Source organism: Euprymna scolopes, chromosome 38 (genome assembly GCF_053919585.1).
Source record: "Euprymna scolopes isolate OS-2025 chromosome 38, ASM5391958v1, whole genome shotgun sequence".
Classification (NCBI taxonomy): domain Eukaryota; kingdom Metazoa; phylum Mollusca; class Cephalopoda; order Sepiida; family Sepiolidae; genus Euprymna; species Euprymna scolopes.
In genome coordinates this window covers 58,483,535-58,508,534 of record NC_136519.1, presented here as the reverse complement: position 1 = coordinate 58,508,534, position 25,000 = coordinate 58,483,535, and the positions used below count along the sequence as shown (strand labels likewise).

Sequence of the window (25,000 nt, the reverse complement as noted above, 5' to 3'; positions counted from 1 at the left end):
GTATCTTAGGATTATTATCAAGAACGAAGTTTCAATCCTAGAATTATTAAACGAAGAATAAAACAAATCAATGTTGCGTGACATCTAAAAAGATATTAGTAAAGCACCAGTTATTAGTGATCCGTTATTTTCCTATATTATATAAACATAATCAAAAATAGTCAGATTATTTATTTCTATATAATTTCTATACATAGTTTAGGAAGACGCCGGTCTATCATTTTATTATCTAATTGACATACATGTTTACGGTACGTACGAACACATCATGCAAATTAAATAATCAAATAACAAAATCCTTCTGCGTGGAAATGCTTCGAAGCACATTGAAACTATTAGAGAATGGTTAAACTAACATTGAAAGTACGACAAACACACACACATACACATTATATATATATATATATATATATATATATATATATATATATATATATATATATATATATATATATATAAAGAGCGAGAAGGAACAAACCCAGTTATGTATTCATTAATGTTTCGTCTTTATTGCGAGACCTCCTCTGGATCCAGTAAATGTCTTGCAATAAAGACGAAACGTTGATGAACACATAACTTGGTTTGTTCCTTTTTTATCTCTATTTTTCGTCGAAATAATATTTCCATTATTCTCATCGTATAAGTAGAGGTTGTTCATATACATAGACGTGTCCATTACGAGAATTATGAGAATAAAAATCAATTTATTCAACGAAAAGTAACTGTCAGATACACAGAATATTTCCGTAGGTATTTCGCGTGATTAAAGTATTAAGGAAAAAAGCCATGCGTTTAAAGATGTGGAGAGAGAGAGAGAGAGAGAGAGAGAGAGAGAGAGAGAGAGAGAGAGAGAGAGAGAGAGAGATTTGAGATAAAGATGTTGCCCCCACGTTTTAAAATCATTACATTTTATTTTCTGTGCTCTGGGCATCGGTGTGTATTCATGCTAGTATACTTTGTCAATAAAAATGAATGCTATATATTCATTTTTCGACTGTCATGTCGGAAGGCTACATTGGTTCAATTATGTTTAACTACTTTTGCTACCTATTCAGTCACGCATGGAAGTTCAAGTCACGTTTGTCACACCGGAATCGAAATGAATAGGTTTTTCACTTGATTGTTGGGATGCACATTATTTAACAGCCAAACCTTAATCTAACTTGCTTTTTTGATTCAATTGGCTGTATTTTAAGACATTTTCTTTTCTTCTTTCTCTTTTATCGTAGTGTCTAACGTGGAGATCATGAAAAATAACCACACATTTCTGCCGGTCGCTGCCGAAACAGGTAAGTGCATTTCACATTTTGAAGGCGTTTAAAATGTTTGATTTTGACACTCGCACGTTTTCTATGCATTATATATACCAGTATCGAATATTTTTATGTGTCCCATGTGTATCGATTTTCTTTTTGAAATGGGCCAAAGAATGGTTTTGTTTGGCGAGATTTTTTTACGTCTTTAGGAATGAGAGCATCTGAGTCGTCGCTACCGGCGAATGCCGATGGATCTGATCACAGCAAATTTTGTGGCCGTCTAGAGCGCTCCCCTTTTGGAGGGAGCTATATTTTCCAGTATAAGTAAACCTTGCTGTTGTAGAAAATAGATCAATACCTTTACATGTGACGGGTTTGCATTGCCATTGTTGACCACAATATTATGGCCGCTATACTCTCCGGCCTTCTTTAAATTACTTATTATTTATTTACATTATTTATCACAATATTATGGCCGCTATACTCTCCGGCCTTCTTTAAATTACTTATTATTTATTTACATTATTTATCACAATATTATGGCCGCTATACTCTCCGGCCTTCTTTAAATTACTTATTATTTATTTACATTATTTATTACAATATTATGGCCGCTATACTCTCCGGCCTTCTTTAAATTACTTATTATTTATTTACATTATTTATTACATGCCCCACCCTGTTTTATTTTTGTCAATCATATATTAGTAAATTTCTTTCAGTCTGTCTCATCTATGTTCTTCTGAGATAAAGAATTGTTTTCTTTCAAATATAAACAACGTTTTCATCGTTCGACTCTTCGATCCTCAGAGATAAGACATTATTAATGAGATTCTTCAAACATTTCTGACATATTTACACTATTTCGTCCGATGTGCTCTCTAGCTTTTTACGATATTATTTACGTTGTTGTTTGCATTGTTTAATTGTCACTATTTTCGATTGTTTTAACTTTCTTATTGATATCTTAAAACATATTTGCCATTTTTCACAATGTTTCATCTTTTGTACGCTCCAGTAGTTTATTTTTATCCTTCACATTTATTCACTTTACACGAAAGTCCTTCTATGTTCATAAACAAAAATATATTCAGATTCAAAACCATATATATGAATAAGAATATCAAACTTATGATGTCATATAAAATATCGAACCTAACCCGGCGGTGGTAAATAGGTAAATATATTTAAATGTTACGAACATGAATTCTCATTGTTCTTACGGTCACAGTATTATGGCTGTTGCACTCTCCGACCTTTTAAAATTACTTTTCATTATTATTTATGCTACACATTAGACGTTGCGACTCACATTACAGTATCAGACTTATGATGTCATGCTAGCAAACCTACCGGCAAACAAACAGTAGTAAAATAACATGATTTAGATAGTTCGTATTTTCTATGAAAATTTTTTCATAAATTTGAGATAAACATTTATTTTCGTCAGATTAGAAATAAGGACATCAATACGAGAAAGAACACTGAAGAAAAAATAGAAGCTAGAATTTGAAAGAGAAGATTTTCATATTACTTTTTTTTATTTATAAATTGACATGAAAGACGCAGAATAAAAAAGAAAGAAAGATCCTAATTGAAAATAAAAACATGTATCTTTTGCTTTTAGATGTCATTGATATAGATTCTGGCGTGCTGTGATATAAAGTTGAATATATCTACTTTTCTATTTATTTGTTAAGAATAACAAAAATAAACAGGATTAGCTTCAAGAGAAACCGATAGCAATACATAGTGTTACACAACCGATTTCAACAAATATTGTTATACAAATACATTGCAACAAATAATTTTATACAAACCAATTGCAACAAATAATTTTATACAAAGTAATTGCAACAAATAATTTTATACAAACCAATTGCAACAAATAATTTTTACAAACCAATTGCAACAAATAATTTATACAAACCGATTGAAACATATACAAACCAATTGCAATAGATATTTTATACACACCAATTGAAACAAATAATTTTATACAAACCAATTGCAATAAATAATTTTATACAAACCAATTGCAACAAATAATTTTATACAAACCGATTGCAACAAATAATTTTATACAAACCAATTGCAACAAATAATTTTATACAAACCAATTGCAAGAAATAATTTTATACAAACCAATTGCAACAAATAATTTTATACAAACCAATTGCAAGAAATAATTTTATACAAACCAATTGCAAGAAATAAGTTTATACAAACCGAGTGCAACAAATAATTTTATACAAACCAATTGCAACAAATAATTTTATACACACCGATTGAAACATATAAAAACCAATTGCAATAGATATTTTATACAAACCAATTGCAACAAATAATTTTATACAAACCAATTGCAACAAATAATTTTATACAAACTGATTGCAACAAATATTTTATACAAACCAATTGCAACAAATAATTTTATACACACCAATTGCAACAAATAATTTTATACACACCGATTGAAACATATACAAACCAATTGCAATAGATATTTTATACAAACCAATTGCAACAAATAATTTTATACAACCCAATTGCAACAAATAATTTTATACAAACCAATTGTAACAAATAATTTTATACAAACCAATCGCAACAAATAATTTTATACAAACCGATTGCAACAAATAATTTTATACAAACCAATTACAACAAATAATTTTATACAAACCAATTGCAACAAATAATATTATATAAACGGAGTGCAACAGATTATTTTATCAATGCGATTGTAATTAATAATTTTATGCAAACATATTGAAACAGATATTGCTATACAAACCAATTTTACCAAATAATTTTACACAAACTGAGTGCAACAAATAATTTTACAAAAACCGAGTTCAACAAATAATTTTATACAAAACAATTGCAACAAATATTGTTATACAAACCAATTGCAAAAAATAATTTATACAAACTGAGTTCAACAAATAATTTTATACAAACCGAGTTCAACAAATAATTTTACACAAACTGAGTTCAACAAATAATTTTACACAAACAAATTGCAACAAATATTGTTATACAAACCTATTGCAACAAATGATTTATACAAACTGAGTTCAACAAATAATTTGACACAAACCGAGTTCAACAAATAATTTGACACAAACCGAGTTCAACAAATAATTTTACACAAACAAATTGCAACAAATAATTTTACAAAAACCGGGTTCAACAAATAATTTTATACAAACCAATTGCAACAAATAATTTTACAAAAACCGAGTTCAACAAATAATTTATGCAAACCAATTGCAACAAATACTGTTATACAAACCAATTGCAACAAATAATTTTATACAAACCCAGTTCAACAAATAATTTTATACAAAACAATTGCAACAAATATTGTTATACAAACCAATTGCAACAAATAATTTTACACAAACCGAGTTCAACAAATAATTTATACAAACCAATTGCAACAAATATTGTTATACACACCAACTGCAACAAATAATTTATACAAACCAATTGCAACAAATACTGTGATACAAACCAATTGCAAGAAATAAGTTTATACAAACCAATTGCAAGAAATAATTTATGCAAAACAATTGCAACAAATTCATTGTGGAACGATAAAATAAAGCCTGGGTCTTTTAAGACATGTAAACTGCCGCTAAGCTCTGGTGACACAACCAGAGTTAGCCAGCGCTCACCTGATTGGACAAGGTATCATAACACGCTATAGCACATCCAGGTACACTTTGGTGTTTACTTTCAAATTGATTTTGAAGATGTGAGGTTGAATGATGTGGCCCCTACTTGAAACGAAACCAACATCCATAACCATGGTCGTAAATTTTGTTTTCATTTACTTTGACATGTCCTTGCTTTTCGTGGTAATCTAGCGAATGTTCTGACTGTTCTAAACCTAGTCCTGGCAGATATTATTTAAGTCTGAAAAGACCCAGAATATATTTGGCTTCCTTAAGTGCTTCAGCTTGTTGAGTAGCATGGTGGACTTGATTAGCCTGAGGTTCTTTGTCTTCAAAGTCAACATCTATTTTGTCTGACGCTGTAGGACCTACACTTCAAATCCTCCTTACCACATGTGAGACGCCTAAATCTCTGGCAATCTGCCGATTAGGCCGCTGAGGAGTTTCTTCGATAATTGCCAGGACCTTTTCAGGGTCTTCCTGGCGGTGTCCTTGGTTTTCGGCTTCTGTTCCACCACCTTCAAAGCGTCATCTGATGCGTTGAACTATGCTCTCAAGCGTTGAACTGTTCGGATTAGGATTTTTAAGGTGCTGGCCATCGTTCTCTTATCATAACTTGGATCGATAGAGAGTATGAGTTGTACAGCGGTGCATCTCCGATCTCGCTCGTTAAACATTGTGTCAATTTCAGACATGATAGAAATTTCCTATCGCTCTTGGGATTTGCAATTGGCTAACAAGTAGATTGTCTGCAACAAGATAAAAAACTTTTCAGCAAACAAAAATGGAATCATGCCGTCTATTCTAAATCGATAATTTGATCGTTCCGCCCTATTATCGTACACATTTCGATTAGAGTAACAGGCAACAAAAATATAAAATTACAGGAATAATGTTGAAAGTATGCGTATGTATCGCTAAATTTTCTTGGTGAACTTGAACTGCAACAAAATGATAAACATTCAATTTTGCACTGAAGAAGTGATTATTAAATAAATGTGATTGTTGATGTTGAACTTTTGGATCATGACTAAAAATATTTTATTATTTATTCTGCCGAGTTATAGTCTATACAAATATTTTAACTACATATGTGCCTCATGTCTCAGCTACGACATTATTGGATGTATAGCATAATGAGTCCACTGAGATGAAAAACGAAATTTTCCAAAAAGTATACCTTTTCAGAGCCTGATGATATTAGAGATCGATTAAAAATATCTGAAACAAGTGTTCACATATAAAGTTAAATCTTTTGAATAAATAAAATATTATATTAAACTACCATTTTAATTTATGTTATATATATATATATATATATATATATATATATATATATATATATATATATATATGTAACCCGCTGACAGAAAGTCATAAGCAAATAAGTGGGTTGATAAATAAATAAATAAATAAACGTGTAATTTAATATTCTTGGTGAACTTGAACTGCAACAAAATGATAAACATTCAATTTTGCACTGAAGAAGTGATTATTAAATAAATGTGATTGTAATTTAATATTTACTGTTGAATGTATTGGCTGATTCTAGATGCAAAGTGAATCTATATTTCGCCTTTTGATTTTATTCCTAACTTACTGGGGGTACCCGGCGTTTCCCGGGTGTTTGGAGGTGTGTGTGTGTCGGGGGGGGGGAGGGTAAAATAAAAAAAAAGTTTTGGTAGGTAAGTGTGAAGATCGAACCCGAACCCTTGAGACAAAGTTGGAAATTAAAGTTTGAAAAAAAGGTGCGACGTTAACCATTGCCCCCCCCCCCCGCGACATACTACCGGAAACGTTTGAATTTATTTAATTATTTAGAATTGGCAGGTGCACGTTTTAATGAGGTCAACTTTGACTGCGGGGTAGTATTTATTTATTGCGGGAACGCTTTTTTATTTTGACTTTCCCAAGCTGTTGTGGGGGAAACCAGCTCCCCATAAAAAGGGGATTGTCCAAATTGAATAAGCAATTTTCTGATATAAGGAAAATATTTCCACATTGATCAAAGCTGATTGCTTTCGGACATTTCCGGCGAACCGAAAAAATAGTTATTTAGCCTTTCGTCCCGGCCTTGGCATTATCTACTTGGACATTTCCGGCGAACGGAAAAATACCGCCAGAATTAGTGTCGCTTTTATGATACGAAAAAGCCTAATCCACATGCGGCGAGCGAAAAATGTTGAATATTTATCTTCCCGAAGTCGAGCAAATAAAATAGAAGGCGACCTCGGTTGTTAATTCGCAGATATTATGATTTATAGATATTATGATTTATATGTGATGTAAAAAGTTTTAAGAAGTTGTGAGCCGACAGACTGCTTCTCGGAAAAAGCCTTTCTTGGACATACACAAAAAGCCAACATACATACACCCATTTTCGCTTTTATATATATAGATTATTCTGAATCTCAATACATGCATATATATATATATATATATATATATATATATATATATATATATATATATATATTTGTTGTTGTTTTTTCAAACGATACATTCGCCTCGAAGCTAGATTTTAGAAAGTCACCCTAATTAGTTTGGGCGTATATATAATATTTTTTTTAATTTATTTTTTTATTATTTTTAAAACAGTAATCTACGTACACGCGGGTTTCGAGTTTGATTAACTCTCATCAGCGTAGCTCGTTTCTAGGGATCGAACTCAAGACTATGTTTCCACAGTCCGGCGCCTTAACCGTTAGGCCACGAAACCTAGATGAATTTACTGTTTATTTTTATTGCGTATAAATTTAGATTTGTTGTTGTTATCTATATCTATCTATCTATCTATCTATCTATCTATCTATCTATATATATATATATATATGTGTGTGTGTGTGTGTGTGTGTTTGTGTGTGTGTTTGTGTGTGTGTGTATGTGTGTTTGTGTGGGCTTAGTAAGTTCAAAAATATTCATAAAAATTAAAAAACATAGAAGATTTCTCGTTTCATGCCCATTAGAAATCGTCGGGCAAACATGCATTGAATTATTATTGTCGATGTATTATACATGCACGCGATATATAGTCTAGATTACAAATCGTATTCATTGGCATTTCCTCCCACAGCTTAATGTTTACATTAGCTAATCGAGAGTGCTCTTTAAAAAAGTTTGATTGATTTTACTCCTGTTTTGTTCTGTTTTGTATAATATGAATCATCTTTTTGTAAAGTTGTCGAATTAAAAGACGAACTTATTTAAATGCGTGTTTAGAATCATTTTTCTGATTTATGGTGTCGCTTTAGTTTAGTTTTTTGTTTACAGGTGTATCTTATTTCATTAAAGTTTAATAGATGTGGAGGTGTTTAAAGTTTAGAATTTCAGAGTTATGATTCAACAGTAATCCACATAGGTCGTCTAAATTATTACATGTCGTACTATTTCGGCACGATTATTGGGGAAAGCTCGCTTTCATCTCCAAGTACTGAGTAACTAGTTTGGTTTCATTCGTTATGTTTTTGTTACTGAATGTGTTTTTATAATAAAATTAAATGAAAGGAGGTCGTACCAATCAAGAACTTGGTAAACAATGCTTTTGGTTAGCTCCTTTGTAGGAGGTTGTATGCTATCGTTCCACCAGCTATGATAAGGTAGAAGTTCTAAATATTTCGCAATTGTATTTTTTCATCGTCCGGGCTGAGAATTGGCGATGCGGATAGAGTACTTGGTAAAATTACGGTGTGAAAAATTAACTTCTTGAGGTTCAAACTTCAGTGCAAATTACTAAGAACTTTTACCCAGTAGTATATATGTTAGAGAAACTGAATAAACAATAAAACCAACCAACAAAATTTCATTGATCAGTTCAACCCTGAAATCCGACGACTCATAAAGCATTTTCAAACGATAAAAAATATTAAGACATAAGTGTCTGTAATATTCAACTAAATATGCTTAAAGAAAAATACTTTCGAAGTATACACACATACGCACACACACGCACACACACACGCACATATATATACATATAAATTTATGAATATAAATATATATATATATTATATCTATAATATAGTGACCTACATACACATATGCGTCCTGTATATGACTCATCAGGTCTGATATATATATATATATATATATATATATATATATATATATATATATATATATATATATATATATATATATATATAACAAGGAAACAGTATAAAATAACAATGAAGTTTCGTTTACCTGCGTATGATGTAAACGTCATTGACGTATACGACGTCTATGATAAAAATGATTTTCACATCGAAATGATTCATTTGGTCTTAACCACGATTTTAAGGTACTTATATTTGTATATATATATATATATATACATATATATATATATATATATATATATATAGATAGATAGATAGATAGATAGATAAATAGATAGATAGATAGATAGATAGATAGATAGATAATGGAAAATTATTAAAAATATTCTTGGAGTTAGAAGACGATATTGTAAAGAAACATTGTAAAATCTTTAATGAAGGAAGAAATAAATATAGCGGGATGCAAAAAAAACTGTAAATATAAAGTTATTTATGGTAATTGTTAAACGCTATTGTGCTATTGCCTTTGTGGAGTTCAGTTATGACCAGATCTGACTTTTAGCTGAAATTTGTCTCATTAATAGCCCTCGTCGGTAGGTGAAACTATGAGAGATAAAGATTGTGGAAAACTAAATGTATGGGCCTGAGCGAGACAGAAAATGTGCAAAGGTAGAAAGAGAAGATTGATATAGTTAAAGAAATAAGGAACCTGTGTGATACAGCAAGAAAATAGAATGAATGAGTGAGGGAGAAGGATAGAGGAAATGTAGAAGTGAATATAACCGTGCGTGAAATAAGTGTATGAGAGGGGCGAAAGAAAAGAAAAAAATGATTTAAAGGATGATAAATGAATGCAAGAAAGAAAGGGAAAATAATAAGGAAGATCCGATCATAAAAGTGATAGAAAAAATAGAAAGATTTCGAGTGAATGATTATATTAAGAGAGGGAAATTAAAAGCATTACATTTCATATATCGCAGTAAACGAAGCTAACTTGTTAATTGCCACTATGTGAAAATTCTTTGACATTGTATTCGTTCGAGATTATTTGGGAAACATATAATTATGACGTCAATAAAAATGTCCATAAATAATTGATAATGATTCTGAAATTTACTGAAGAATTTCCAAGGTAAATCGGGTTAGGTAATTTTATTCGGATTAAAATTGCGTTTCAAAATATCCGCTTAGCATATAATTTGTTATTGTTGAAAGAGAAACACTTCCCAATTTTGATCCCGCCTACTAAATTCGATAACTTTTAGACTGTTCTACGATACGTCGGTTGAATAAATGATGAAAGAACCAACATAACATAATGATGAAAGGTTGAATTGACAGACCAACGTATATGTGCTTTCATATGAAATTGACAGACCAAGGAATAGTTGCTTTCATATGGAATTGACAGACCAACGCATATGTGCTTTCATATGAAATTGACAGTCCAAGGCATATGTGCTTTCATATAAAATTGACAGACCAACGCATATGTGCTTTCATATGAAATTGACAGAGCAAGGCATATGTGCTTTCATATGAAATTGACAGACTAACGCATATGTGTTTTTATATGAAATTGACAGACCAAGGAATAGTTGATTTCATATGGAATTGACAGACCAACGTATATGTGCTTCCATATAAAATTGACAGACCAACGCATATGTGCTTTCATATAAAATTGACAGACCAACGCATATGTGCGTTCATATGTGTAACATACAAGAAAAAACGTTAGTTCCAATGCATTACATACAAAAGAAAATGCATTTTTTCAAATATGTGGCAGACCGAAAATGTTTTTTCAAATGAGAGGCAGACCAAAAATGTTTTTTCAAATGTGTGGAAGACAAAAAAATGTGCTTTAAAGTGTGTGGCAGACAAAAGGTGTTTTTTAATGTGTGGCTTACCAAAAGTTTTCTTTAAAATGTGTATCAGACAAAACATGTTTTTTTTCCAAATGTGTGACGAACCAAAAATGTCCTTCCAAATGTGTGACTTACAAAAGATTGTTTGTTTTTAATTGCGTGGCAGATCAAAATGTTCTTCTAAATGTGTGGCTTACATTAGACGTACTTTCAAATGTGTGTCTTACTACATGTATGTTTTCAAATGTGTGGCATATACAAGATGTTTTTTCAAATGTGTTGCAAACCAAAAATGTTTTCACAAAGAGGTCTCAAACTAAAGATGTTCTCTCAAATTTATGGCTTACCAATGATGTTTTTTTCAAATGTGCAGCGTACATAATATGTTATTTTAAATGTGTTCCAAGCAAAGAGTTTTTTTTTCAAACGTGTGGCTTTTAAATGTGTGGCACACGAAAGGTTTTTTTAAGTGTGGCTTACCAAAGATGCTCTTTCAATTGTGTAGTAGACCAAAAGTTTGTTTTAACCGTGTGACAGACAAAATATATTTTTCAAAAGTGTAGCTTACCAAGGATGTTTTTTCACATGTGTGACTTACCAAAGATGTTTTTTTTTTAAGTGTGGCTTCACAAAGATTATTTTTCAAATGTGTTGCTTGCCAAATATGTTTTTTTACGAAAGTGTGGCTTAACAAAGATGTTTTTTCAAATGTGTGTCAGACCAAAGATGTTTTTTTTTCAAATGTGTGTCAGCCCAAAAGAAGATGCTATTTAAAACTAAAGAGTGATAGTCTTAATAAGAAAAAACTGTTTAGGGGCGTATCTAAACCTTAACAAACGACATTTTTTGATTATGTGTCGTCATGGTAACGTTTCCAAATAATTAGGAAAGGAATGCTATCTTAACAATGACGATACCCCGCTTTCCTTCTTTTTTACAATGTGTTAAAAATGAAGTTTATTATGAAACACACATTTTGTAAATAGATTGGAGGATATATTTAGCCTTCACTTCTGACGGATGATATTTTACTTTAGTGCAAATATAACGCTTCATAATAGAATCAAACAATGCATTATTAATAATAAGCAGAAAAATTTACAGAATAATTAGTAAAAAAATACTACAACAACAAATACAAGAACATTATATAATAAGTTTTAAAAAACTGACAGAAGATACATCAATAATAATGACATAAAAACCCATTTATTTTTGCAATGTTTATCTCCATTTTATATATATATATATATATATATATATATATCTGTGTGTGTGTGTGTCACTGGCCTGGCAAGGCCACCGGGAGAAACAACGAAGCAGAAAAAAAAAAAAACAAATTCATCCAAAAAGCAACAAATGCTCCCCAGCACACCATATATACAAATGTAGGCAAATTTGTGCATGTTTTATTATTTTCAAAATATATTGCTTTTTTTACAAATTGTCATAAAATTATAAATTATAAATTGAATTTTTAAAAATCTTTATGCTGAAATATTTTAAGTTATAAAGCTTAACCCTATTACTTTTCATGCTCTCATTTTTCTATTGTAATCCATGATTTTTCCTGACTTCCAATAAATTCACTTGTTCTTTGTTTAATTTCAGTCTTATTTTTCCCCCATCGATAAATGAGTGAGCAGTGAAACTTTAAAGCAGTACTAAATGACTAAAACTGCCATTTAACCATATATTAAAACACTACCGTGTTTGAATGATAATCTTTAAAAAGGCCTTACAAACTTTTATGTAGTTTCATTCATAGAACCAATAATATGAGCATTTATATATTCAATTAGGCTACGAATATATATATATATATATATATATATATATATATATATATAATACGAATATATATATATAAATATATATATATATAATGTATAATTATTTTTTTTTACTATAATAATTTAATACGTACAGACACAAGTGTTTCATCCTTTCGGTAATCTTCTGTGTAGGGTGTTACGATTAACACCAGTCGACAGATTCAAACTCGGCAACACGAGCCATCGATTAGCAAATACTTATCCATTTGGCTACCATTAACCGCGTGAAATAACGTCGAATTTAAACATTTTATTTTTAAATGTTCTTTACGTCAGTCAGACAGTGATCTAATCGTTATACGATGATCTATGCATAAGAGCTAAATTGACTGACTTAATTTAACTGAAAGTGCTCAACTATATATATATATATATATATATATATATATATATATATATATATATATATATATATATATATACGCTAGTATGGGTACACAGCGTTGCCCGAGTCGACATGAAGTTCTGTTTGAAACACACCTGCCATACTAAGGATGTTACGCATTTTCATCGTGGGCAACGTCGATAACCCCACAACAATTTCAAATATAAAATAAAGGATAAGCACATGTAAATGTAATCGTTCAAAAAAAAAAGAAGTACGTGATACACTCTCCACCAGATCTTTCCGCAGAAAGGATACAAAGAGAAGAAGCTATTCTTCAGATATTGAGTACTTTTTGTTTCCCATGCGCTGGATCCTCCCAAAATAAAATAAAATAATAATTAAATGAATCAAAACAACTTTTGCCCCAATAAAAATAGCAGCAAATGCCCGAGCGACCACAAAAAATAGCCGCATAAGCAGGCTCAAAACTGAAACGCGAAAGAAGGGAAAAGGTAATTTGCAAAATTTTTTACACACTGTACCACAACGATTGCATAGCCGGAAAATAATATTTATAAACATTAACAGGAACGTGTATTTTAAGTGAAGTTTAAAAAAATAAAACTCCTAAAAACACAAATGAAATACTCTCAGTTTATTTGTAAGTCTTTCTTTTGTTCGAATATTTTTAAAAAAAGCAAAACATTTTTCTGTCTACATAGAATAATTTTTTCACGCTAGAAACTTACTAAATTATTTGGTACAGAGTTTTTGTTTTATTAATTTTTCGAAGTGTACAGTGGGAAATAACTCTACGTTTCTAAAAAAATCGATGTCGGAAATAATAATTCCAAATAAATTAAATTACATATATTATCAATATAATTATTTTTAAAGTTGATTAAATGAGTCAAAAATAGAACATTTAAATCAATGCTCTGGTTAGAAAATTTGACTAACATACAGCTATTAAGTAAAATAAATTTTCCTTACTGTAATATGCAAAGAAGGTGGCCTCTTAATTGTATATTTTGCAAGAATCATACTATATATAGAAATACATGAAATAATAAAGTAATGAATATTTTGTATATATTAATCAAATATTGAACAACAAACAAACAGACAGTAATACGAATTCATATATACATACGTGTAATTATATATATGCATATATACTGTATAATCGCGTTGACACATCGGTTCTCGTCAGATCAGCGAAAAGCAACGTTGAGCCTGGTTAGTGCCAGATGGGCGACCATCTGGGAATTTTAGGCGTTGCATCTGCTCTCTGCATTTGTTTCCAGACTTTGTACATACACTTCACTTGCCACTGGTATTTAACGATGTCGACTCAAGAGAAGTGTGGATGGGATTACGCACCTCTTGCCACAAACATTTCACGCGCATGCACATTTTCGTGGGTATCCATAGTTTGTCCAAGACTGAAGAGCCTGTGTGGGTATATATATATATATATATATATATATATATATACATATATATATATATATATATATATATATATACTGCTGATCGAAAATTTAAGAGTACTTAAAAATCTTTTTAAAAAAAACTATATTTAAGGATAGATTTTGGACTACTCTGAATGAATGTTACAAATACAATAATCTAAAAGGTTATGAAAACAAAAAGCTACATTCCAAAGATTTATTTTTGAAATTTACATTTATAATAAATTATGCGTTTTACACATGATGAAAATTATAAGACCAGTGACAAAAATTCTATTAAATTGTACAAAAAGTGTATGAAAACATTCAACAATCAAACTTAATAATGAGTTCTACCTCCACTGCTTTTGATAACTTCAAAAATTATTTGGGGCATGCTAGAAATAAGGGGTTACATTAAAGTGCGGGGGATCCTTCTCCAGTTTCTGAAGATACCTTCACGAATTTCATTTTTTATTGAATATTGTTGGCCATTTCAATGAACCTCTCTTATCATCCACCCCCAAACAGTTTCAATTGGATTCAAGTCCGGTGAGCATATAGGGTACCCCAAGAGATGGACTCTATTTTCTTGTAGAAAGCTCAATGTCCGTCTTGCAGTGTTGATTGCAGCATTATCCTGTTGGAATAACCATCCATCCCCACACAAACGATGACCCTCCATCATCAAAGATGCTTTTCGTATCATGCTAACATAACCAGAAGCTGTATGACGACCTTGCACCACCTGGAGCTCCATCGTCCCTCTGTAAGAAGAGGCACCCTATACTGTTACGGACCTTCTACAACTATGATGTGTGGAAAAAATTTCAATGCCATGTTTTTGTCATGACAATATCGCTGGAAGCCATCAGGACCATCTAAATTGAATTTTTTCATCAGAAAACAGGACTTTCTTCCACTTCTCAACGCCCCAGGTTTGGTATTCACAACCAAATCTTAAGCGGTTCACTTTTTGACATGGAAGCAATCGAGAAATTTGTTTAAGCTTTTTATTTACCATGCCTTTTTTTCTGATGTTTATTGGACTGCAATCAGCATCTGTAACCGACTTAATTCGACTAGAAGAAAGTCCTCTGTCATTCATAAAAACCCGTCTGATTTTCCTACTCAATGCAGGAGAAATTCTGGGGGGGGGCGTACCAAAGCATTTTGCTTTTCCATAATTCTCAGTGTTCTTTAGAAAGTTGCAAATAACAGTTTTACTGCGATTTACCTTAGCTGCTATCGATCCCTGTGACAAACCTTGCTTATGGAATCCTAGAATTCGAGAGCACTCTACCTCGGTTAGTTTCCTTGCTTTAGGCATGGTAACACCTTTACACAGTTATTGCTAATCTCTAACCGAACAAAAACATTAGAATTACCATAAATCTAACAAGTTATACTCTTGGACTTACCATTTTCTTACTTGTACCAAAGGAAAAAGAAATAAGAAATAAACGTTATGCTGTACTTTGTGAAGACAAGAATAAGAATTAAACTAAATTAACATTTTTAGGCAAATTAGTCTCTTCAGCTTGAAAAGAAGAACTGCTTAATTTTAAAGGTTGACAAAAGTTTGCGTGTTCGTAGTTGACTTGTTTCTTTTATTTATTCATCGAAAACTGAAATGTTCAAGTTTTTTCTCTTCTAGTCTGAATATTTTTTCTTTTTTGGAGTCTCGTCGGAAATGAATATTTTATTTTATGGACTGGAAAACTGAAACTTGTTCAATATTTTTCCTTTGAGAAATATATTTTTTTCTTTTCCTGACTATTGTTGGAAATGAACATTTCATTTTATGAAATGAAGACATTTTTGTTTGCGTAAATTTTTGAAAAAAAATCTTTCTCCCTCCATGTTAGTTTGTTTTAAAGTTTTGTATATGGAAATACCAAAGTGAGACCTGACAGTCTTCACACACACAGACACAAAACAAACATTTTCTTCCCCCCTCCTTCAAGATTTTTCTAAAAGCGTCCTGAAAGACGATGGAGAAAAAGATAAGAGTGATGAGATGAAGATTTTTCTTCTCCGAGTTTCAGAAAAGCATTTTTGTCCTTCACCTCGGAAAGATATCCAATATGGAGGACTTTAAAGCCATGATTTCGCATTACTAAGGCTCAAATGGATCACCAGCAACAACTGGAGGAATATTTTATAGACTAAAAAGGTTCGCCTTCTTTTACAGGCGCAAGAGACCACAAACACAGTAAGTTTGTTGACTCTATTTTCTCCAGGAAGACGAACGAGCTGGAATTCTCAGAAGCAATCAAGCTCTTATATGAACTCTTCAGCCTAAATGCGATGCTTTTTCACAAGAGATTGAAGTGCTTCAACCTGACAAAAGGCAATGACAATAACTATCTCACCTTCGCGTCTATTGTTAACAAATACCGTGACGATTTTCAACTAGCTTTTTCGGTCTCCTCTCCGCAACGGAGACATAAGACGACGAGTTCTATCTCGACTCGTAAGTAAAAACGGACTCATTCTTCCGAAGTTTGCCGAGGATTGCTGACGTGTAGTTAATGTAAATAACGACTCGCAAAACATCGAGGCATAAAGCGTGTCATACGTACGAAGGACTAGTTTCAGACCAAAGGATTTCTCTCACGGGGGAAAAAAACAAACTGCAGGAAAAACCAAGCACAACTAAAGAGTGGCCATCCAATCTCCAAACCGAATTCGCCCACAAGGTTGCGCAACCGTTGTGTCGAACAACATTGGTCCATTAGATTTTTTACAGAAACAAAATATGCAATGAATGTGGCAGGAAAACCCCACAAAGCAACGCATTGCAAAAGAAACAAAAACAACATGGTCCGACACCAGCGATACACCATCGTTGGATTCCTCCGACCGATTGACACTATTTTCGAGACATTTGATCTCGACCCCCTCCCCTCGCAAAAACACCGGAACAACGATGGTCTGTTCAGAAAAGAAAGGTCACCGATCCACTAATGATCGATCCTACCCCTACTCTCTGGAATAATGAACTATTCCATGATGTAACATTCGTCCATGACGTCACTTCCAGGTAACGAGGATCGGTTTATGAAATTAGTCAGAGACAGACACGCAGAGAGTATGGTTGTTGTCACTAGCCAAAATATAGGTTAATTACCTTCTTATTGAATTTTCATAAATACATATTTAATTAACTGTTATTGTGTCTTCCTTGTCAATTATTCAAATACTAACACCACAACATATATATATAGATATAGATAAATAGATATACCTAATTTTTTGGCAATTTATAAGTTCCAAATCTCAGCGACTATTGATTAGAATTTAATAAATGAAGTCTCGTTGGAAATGTAATGACCTCAATTGTATAGTAAGCTATATGACATTTGCCTTTTAAGGCGCTCATTAAAGGGATAATCCATTACCCAATGCCTTTTTGGCGCTTTATACAGCCATAAAATGTTTCAATCATAGGCATTTGTTATTCTAGTTTTACATATAAGTTAAAAAATATCTGATATTTCCCCCATATCTTTGGTGTTGATAGAAGGAGAGACTAAAAACTTGTTGCTATAGATTTAAATAATTTGAAATGCAAATGGGAGACTTGATTCCAAATATGTTATATCTCCCCTCTTTGGTTTCTCTACAAAAAGTACATTTCAACAGTGTTCAAAGATTATTTAATACTGGAGTTATTCATAATCGTATCCTTTTTCCAGAAGAGGGGAAACATAACATATGAGAAATATTTGGAATCAAGTGTTCCGTTGCTGTTATTTCAGATCATTTGAAACTATAGCAGCAAGCTTTAGTCTCTTCTTGATCAAGGCTAGTGGTTTTGGGAATATAGTTTGTTTGAAGCGTTGAAAGAATATGCAGGTTGAAACTGTAACAATGTATTAGTAGATTCAGCATCATGTAGAAACGCAGGAAGACGCATAAAACGACGGCACTTTTTGGCGCCAGTATTTATAGATTTACGACCTAAGCAATTTCAATAAGGAAATCGTGTTCCGATATTTACCAAAATATACAAATAGAAAGGTATTTCCATATTTTAGACAAGACAAATGCTTTTAAATTAGAGTACTAAATTTGTATTACTTGGATTATTAGATCCATTGTTATCGTTGTAAGTGTTATCCTTACAATGTGCTGGCTCATGTAACCTCCCTTTTTCTACAAGTGTATTTTGTTGAACTCAAAAACCTGCACGAAATTTCGAACAGAACACGCAGGTGCATGCCCTTTTTTTTGTCAATCATGACTGGGTAGACGTTCGCAACCGTATTCTTATTATCGTTTGTACTGAAGATTGAACTTTTAAGAGTGTCACTGAAGACTGCATTCTATGACATAACTTACGCAATGAGGATAAAAAAGCAATTGGAATAATCAGACACAAAAAGATCAAGTTCCGATTTTTCATAATTATTTTCATATTTTTATTCTGTAGCTTTTCATTTGGAACCGTTTCGACACTTTGTCATTTACTTTTACTAAACAGAGTTAGCTTCATGTCCATTCGTATGGTGCAGCGGTACCGAAATAAGATTATAGACAACATTTTAAAAGAAGACACGTACAATCGAAAATTTCTTTCATAAAATAACTTCTTAGCAAATAGGCCCATAATATATGCAGTTTATTGGGTAAGTTCGTATACCTAAGATGTTCCCGATGAAACTTGGGATCGGTAATATAAATTTTCTTGGAAGCTTATTGGTGAAAAAAAAAATACAATGAGACAAAACGAAACGGAACAAAATTTTACAGAACAGAATTTCAAATTAAACTTCAAACAGATTTAGAAGCAGATGGCGAAGATGGCGGCCATAATTGTTGATAAAGCACTATGGAATATTATTCTTAAAAGCTGTTTTTTGTAATAACTACATTTCACTACTGAATTAAGAAAATTTAACGACACTAACCTACTTTCAACTACTCCAGTGAAAGAATAATCTAAAAAATACATAACATGATTCTTAAGGAGAATTCACGCTAATATTTGGCATAATTCTTCCGAGTAGATTTGCATTTTTAGATAGTTTTAGAATCTTTAATACCAATTATTAAAGAAAGTGTATATATATATATATATATATATATATATATATATATATATATATATTAGCAAAAGTACCCGTCGTTGACTGGGTTCAAAAACAGCCTACAGAAAATGGACTCTGATTTATGAAAGTATGAAAATGAAGGGTTGTAAAGAGATAGCTTTGAATTTGGGGGTATCAAAATCAAAGCAAAATATGATGAAAGTAAAAATAAAATAGATAAACCCCATAATTTATTATACCGTTCCTGTTCACACTGAAACACTTGTCACAATATTCTGTGGATCTATATAAAAAAATCTTGTTAAACTTTGTGACATATTTCTTCAAACTGAAACATAATTATAAAAGTATACTTACACAGATAGATATGAAAAGTCTTTATTAAAGTTTGTGCCTATTTCCATTCCATGAAGCCCAGGAACGAACGCAGACCCCACAATTTTATTATATCATCCCTATTTAAGTTAAAACATACTTATCAAAGTATTCTTATGTACATCTATATCAAAAACACTTGTAAACGTTTTTTTTTTATTTTTTATTTTTTATTTCTATACTTTGTGGACCAGGCGTGAACGCAAACCCCACCATTTTAATGAACCACCATTCTGCCAGATCAAACATACCCATTTCTTTGTCTCGATACATCTTTTATGATTATATGTAATCAGCATTTTAAAATAGTCAACCATATAGGAGCCTATTCGTAACCAAACAGACACACACACACAGACATTCAGCTTCATATATATATATATATATATATATATATATATATATATATATATATATAGGCAAGACAAAATAAATATAGGTATGAAAGAATATGCTTGTCAGTTCAATAAGGAGCTCACATCATATTGAAACAGAAGTTATGAACGCCCTTTTTATCTAGGCATTTCAAAGCCTTCTGATTTTAGTCAGAAAGGAGAAGTGAGGATGAAATTGTAAAATTATATAAGAGAAAGAAATATTTGACTATATATATATATATATATATATATATATATATATATATATATATATATATATATATATATATATATACATATACATATTCATATATATATATATTCATATACATATCTATATCTATCTATCTATCTATATATATATATATATATATATATATATATATATATATATATATATATATATATATATGTATATATGTATATATGTGTGTGTGTATATATGAAATATAAAACATAAAGGATGAAAGAAAAGTACTAAAAACGCAGGGATATGGTATAGCCATTGTATAAGCGTGGAGATAGTTGAGGTTTGAGAGGAACAATGAATTAAAATAGAGCTGGAATTCTAGTAGAAGAAAGCATCGAAATGTTGTAAAGTCGAGGATTATAATAATGGAAAATATTGCCAAAAATAAATACGATAATATAATATAAAATATAAGAATAAAATAGCATAGTGGATCAAAGAATAGAGATTAAACAAAATATAGGCATAGAAACAATGAACAACCATAGAAAACATAAAAACCTTAGAGGACATAGTGGCTCTATAACATTATATAACAGGTTTAATAGTAACATATATCTATCTAGCAAATATTGAAAGAAGTCATATTATTCAGTCAGTAGTATGAGATACAACTTGGGAATTCTCCATTTAGTAGTTCCCTAAAACGTTTGGTTAGTTGAGTACGGGTAAGAATGTTGGGATAAATATGCATCGAGATAAGTTGGATCCTAATGTTCTTGTTGTAAGAATCTGCCCTTTTTCTCAGCCGAGCATGAAATCATGTAAATATTTTTTGGCTTCCCGAACTGTCGGTTATAATTAACCTGACTTGTCCAACCTTGAAGAGGTACGCCGGTATATATATATATATATATATATATATATATATATATATATATATATATATATATATTTTACACAGTGGTCACCACTTATCAAGGCCCGGAAGCCACTCAGGGATAAGGGTTATTGCAAGTACATTACGTTAGTGTGGAGATTTGATGAAGTGTTTACTTAAGGGGGCGGTTCATTAGGAATTTGTTAACGTTGGACTTGAACACATCCAAATTGTAGTCAGGTGGGAAGCAGGCAGACGGAACAGAGTTCCACAGGCGCGCAGTTCTAAGAAAGAAGCTTTGTTCATGGAATCCACGTTTTGATTTAGGCACAGAGAAAGAGTGGGGGAAATTTTCACAGTGGATTCGGCTAGACGGGTGTTTTTCGTGAAAGATTAGCGAGGGGGGACCAGAGATTGGAGTTCAGACGGGCACCTGCCATGGAAATAACGATAAAACAAGGATAGGCTCGCAACGTCTCTCCTGTGGGAGAGAGGTTGCAAGGTTGAGAAAAGGGCATCCCCCACTAAGCCACGAAGTCTATTTTATACTCATATGAGTTCGTTTTAGACTTTTCCGGTCACGGAACGCCCCAACATAGTTCAACAGTTATTCTAGTCACCCAGAACATTTCTCACAACACGACAGTTTGGCCTCATCGTCTACACGGAACAGAGTTTGACGAGGGATTCTGGTTATTTTATTTCAATTGGAAAAGTCCGTCAATCCAGGGAGATATGTGCGGCCACACTCTACGTTGTGATTATTTTTGTTGATCTGCGGGTCACCACCCTCTCCCTGAAAAATAACTCAAGTTGATCATCCGGTCTGATAGCAATGCAAACACCTTCGCAGAAGTAATAAATAAAAAATCCAGTTTCTTTCTTACAAAAAATTATATTAACATAAACTATATGACTACAAAGTTCTAATACAATACCACTGTTCAAAGAAAACTGTATAGGAAGTTGAAATTAAATCGCTTCAGAATCCACAGTTTAACGCAGGTCGCACTATTTGCGACCAATAGCGGTTAGTACTAATATCAAACCACTGTACAAGATTATCGTATAGGCAGTTGGAATTAAATCACTTCAGAGTTCACAGTTTAACACGCGTCGCATCATCTGCGAATTATGGTTGACTGTTTCTCTAGGTGAGAAACAGTCACCCATAATCCACGTATATTGTAAATCTCGATAGGTGGGAATTGGCAGCAATAATTTCATGAATTTGATTTTTGTTCTTTTCTTCCTATGTTGTCACAAACATTCTGTAGTTGTGGATGTGTGGAGAAACCTTTCTTCGCGGTAATGTGAAGCGAGGAATGATCAACTGTAAGGGTGTTAACCAAACACAAATCTATTTTTGTTTGTGCAAAATACGAGATGTGACAAAAATATCTGACTAAGGCTTCAGCTTGTGAGAGAGTAATTGACAGCAGTATTTCAAAGTCGGCGTATTTCCCAGGGGCTATTTTGTTCAGTTCGCTATCAACTCACCCCTATTCTATTCTCCTTAATTTTACTGCTCAGTTGACTAAGAATCCCTCGTGCACAAGCTTACATATTCGCGTGATGGGTTGTGAATGAAGCTCGCCTAGTTCAAACTAGCGAATCAGAGGTCGTTATGGCATATCTCTTTCTTTTCTGATTGGCTCTGTGCCAAACGTGCATAATCTCCTATCGAAGTAAATTTTCATCAAGTTTGCTCTCACGTCGACCGTTCTTGAAAGTTAACATCAGGGTCAGACTCTGCTACTAAACTTGGCCAAAACGACTTTTCATACTAATCTCTCGAAATTGTTTTCTTCATCAAACAATGTTATTATTAAAATATGATAAATCCCAAATCCGCTAACTGGAGTCAGCGAGGCAATTGATTATTGAGCAGGATTGTTCACTTAATAAAAGTTCTCACTTAGCTCTATTATAGCCGTTATTAATGTAAATTATTAATGTAAATTTCGATGATCATAAGTAGTAAGGTCACAGAATTCAAATATTTTAAATTTTCGTAGTTTTTACTCATTTTCTTTTAATCAATACAGCACTGAAGTCACTAATTACCAGTGATATGTTTCGGACGCTGAAGCGACTTTTTCTATCCTAAACTTTAGGATTTCTTGTGATGGTTGATCAAAATTTATTAAGCTAAGAAAAATACCTATACTAATGAAAATATAATACACTGCCCCCCCCCATGCGAAGGTAAAAGTGTGGAGAATAAGTTAACGACGAAAGAACAGATGCAATATAATCCCCCACCCAGGAAATAAAAATGGAAAAGGTAATGTTTTGGAGGATGGTGTCATGGAAACAGATTCTGCGCCACACCCTTTAAATTGTGCACTGAAAGATAATGCATTGATCTGAAGAAATATAGTAAACTGAATTGGGCATAAAAATTGTACAATGAATAGAATACGATTTGATAATAGATTTTATAATAAAAGAGAATCTTTTGATCAATGCAAAAGTAAGTGTAAGCTGCAAAACATTTTCGATATTCGTTTAACAAAGGCAACAATACGATTACTTGTAGTTGTTCAAAAATTCTCGAAACAAAGCCGTGCGTTGCTAGTTTTGACCTTTTAATGTTGTATCCGGACTGAGTTTGTATTGATTATTAGATAAAATATAAAAATGCACAAGTGTTTTAATGAATATTTTATTCAACAAACGATATATATATATATATATATATATATATATATATATATATATATATATATATATACTCTATTATAAGCCATTATACATAATAATTAGTAATTTGGATATGTCTAATATATGTGCATTTGTGTTCATTTACATATATTACATATATTATATATATTATATATATTATATTTTCATCAATGAGAGATCATACATGTTACGTTTCCATCAAACATGAATCGCCCATGTTACGTTCTCACCAATGAGCGATCAAGAAACCCAAACGTTTTATACATAAGTGTTTACGTGCTGGTCTTTCTTCTCTGTTATCCCCCCCCCTGTTTCCAACTTCATATTCGCTTACATCAATTAATGGACATTTACCCCATTGTTCAAAATGCTTTTAGCGCTTCTCAATGGTATGGTGATCAGAGAAAATTAACAACATTGCTGCAATCGTAGATCAGATATACTGACTTATACCTTGACCCACTGGGCCGTTTGTTGTCAATAGCCGTGTCTTGCTTTTATGCATGGTACTTAGTAATTAGATGTTTTACGACTGCTTTTAGATCTTTTACTTTAATTTTTATTTCATTAAATTTCAGATAAAAATATTAAATTTACACTACACTTTAAATTTTGTTTTGGTATTTGTATAACGATTTTGAAAGGTGTTGGTATCTGGGTATGTAAATTTCTATCTTCATCTTTAGGGTTAGTTTATTATTTTCGAATTCTTTTGTGAAAAATATGCTACTTAATATATTCTTCATTAGCTACGATGAATGAACTGACGCATTGTCAAAAACATTCAAAGTTATGTTTTAAGCAAAAATAATGCGCTTTGAACAATGCCGAGTCTCTTTTATGTTTATAAACAAATTCTCTTAATTTTAAAACTTTTGACATTCCAGTAACTAAACAATTGAATCCAAAGCAATGACAATTCCCTTTCTTCAACTACCCTTCCGTAGAAAGATCGTTGCTAGTGAGAAG

At 31.9% G+C, this 25,000-nt stretch overlaps 1 protein-coding gene across 3 annotated transcripts in view; it reads left to right on the top strand.

The window, feature by feature from the left end:
- LOC145263161 (solute carrier family 28 member 3-like) overlaps window positions 1-25,000 on the top strand; it is a 688,175-nt gene that overhangs the window by 158,692 nt on the left and 504,483 nt on the right. For all 3 annotated transcript variants that reach the window (XM_080120169.1, XM_080120168.1, XM_080120170.1), the window contains exon 2: window positions 1,230-1,289. In XM_080120169.1, the coding sequence (XP_079976295.1) occupies window positions 1,247-1,289 (43 nt within the window). In that variant the 5' untranslated portion in view covers window positions 1,230-1,246. The remainder of the gene's footprint in view (window positions 1-1,229; window positions 1,290-25,000) is intronic.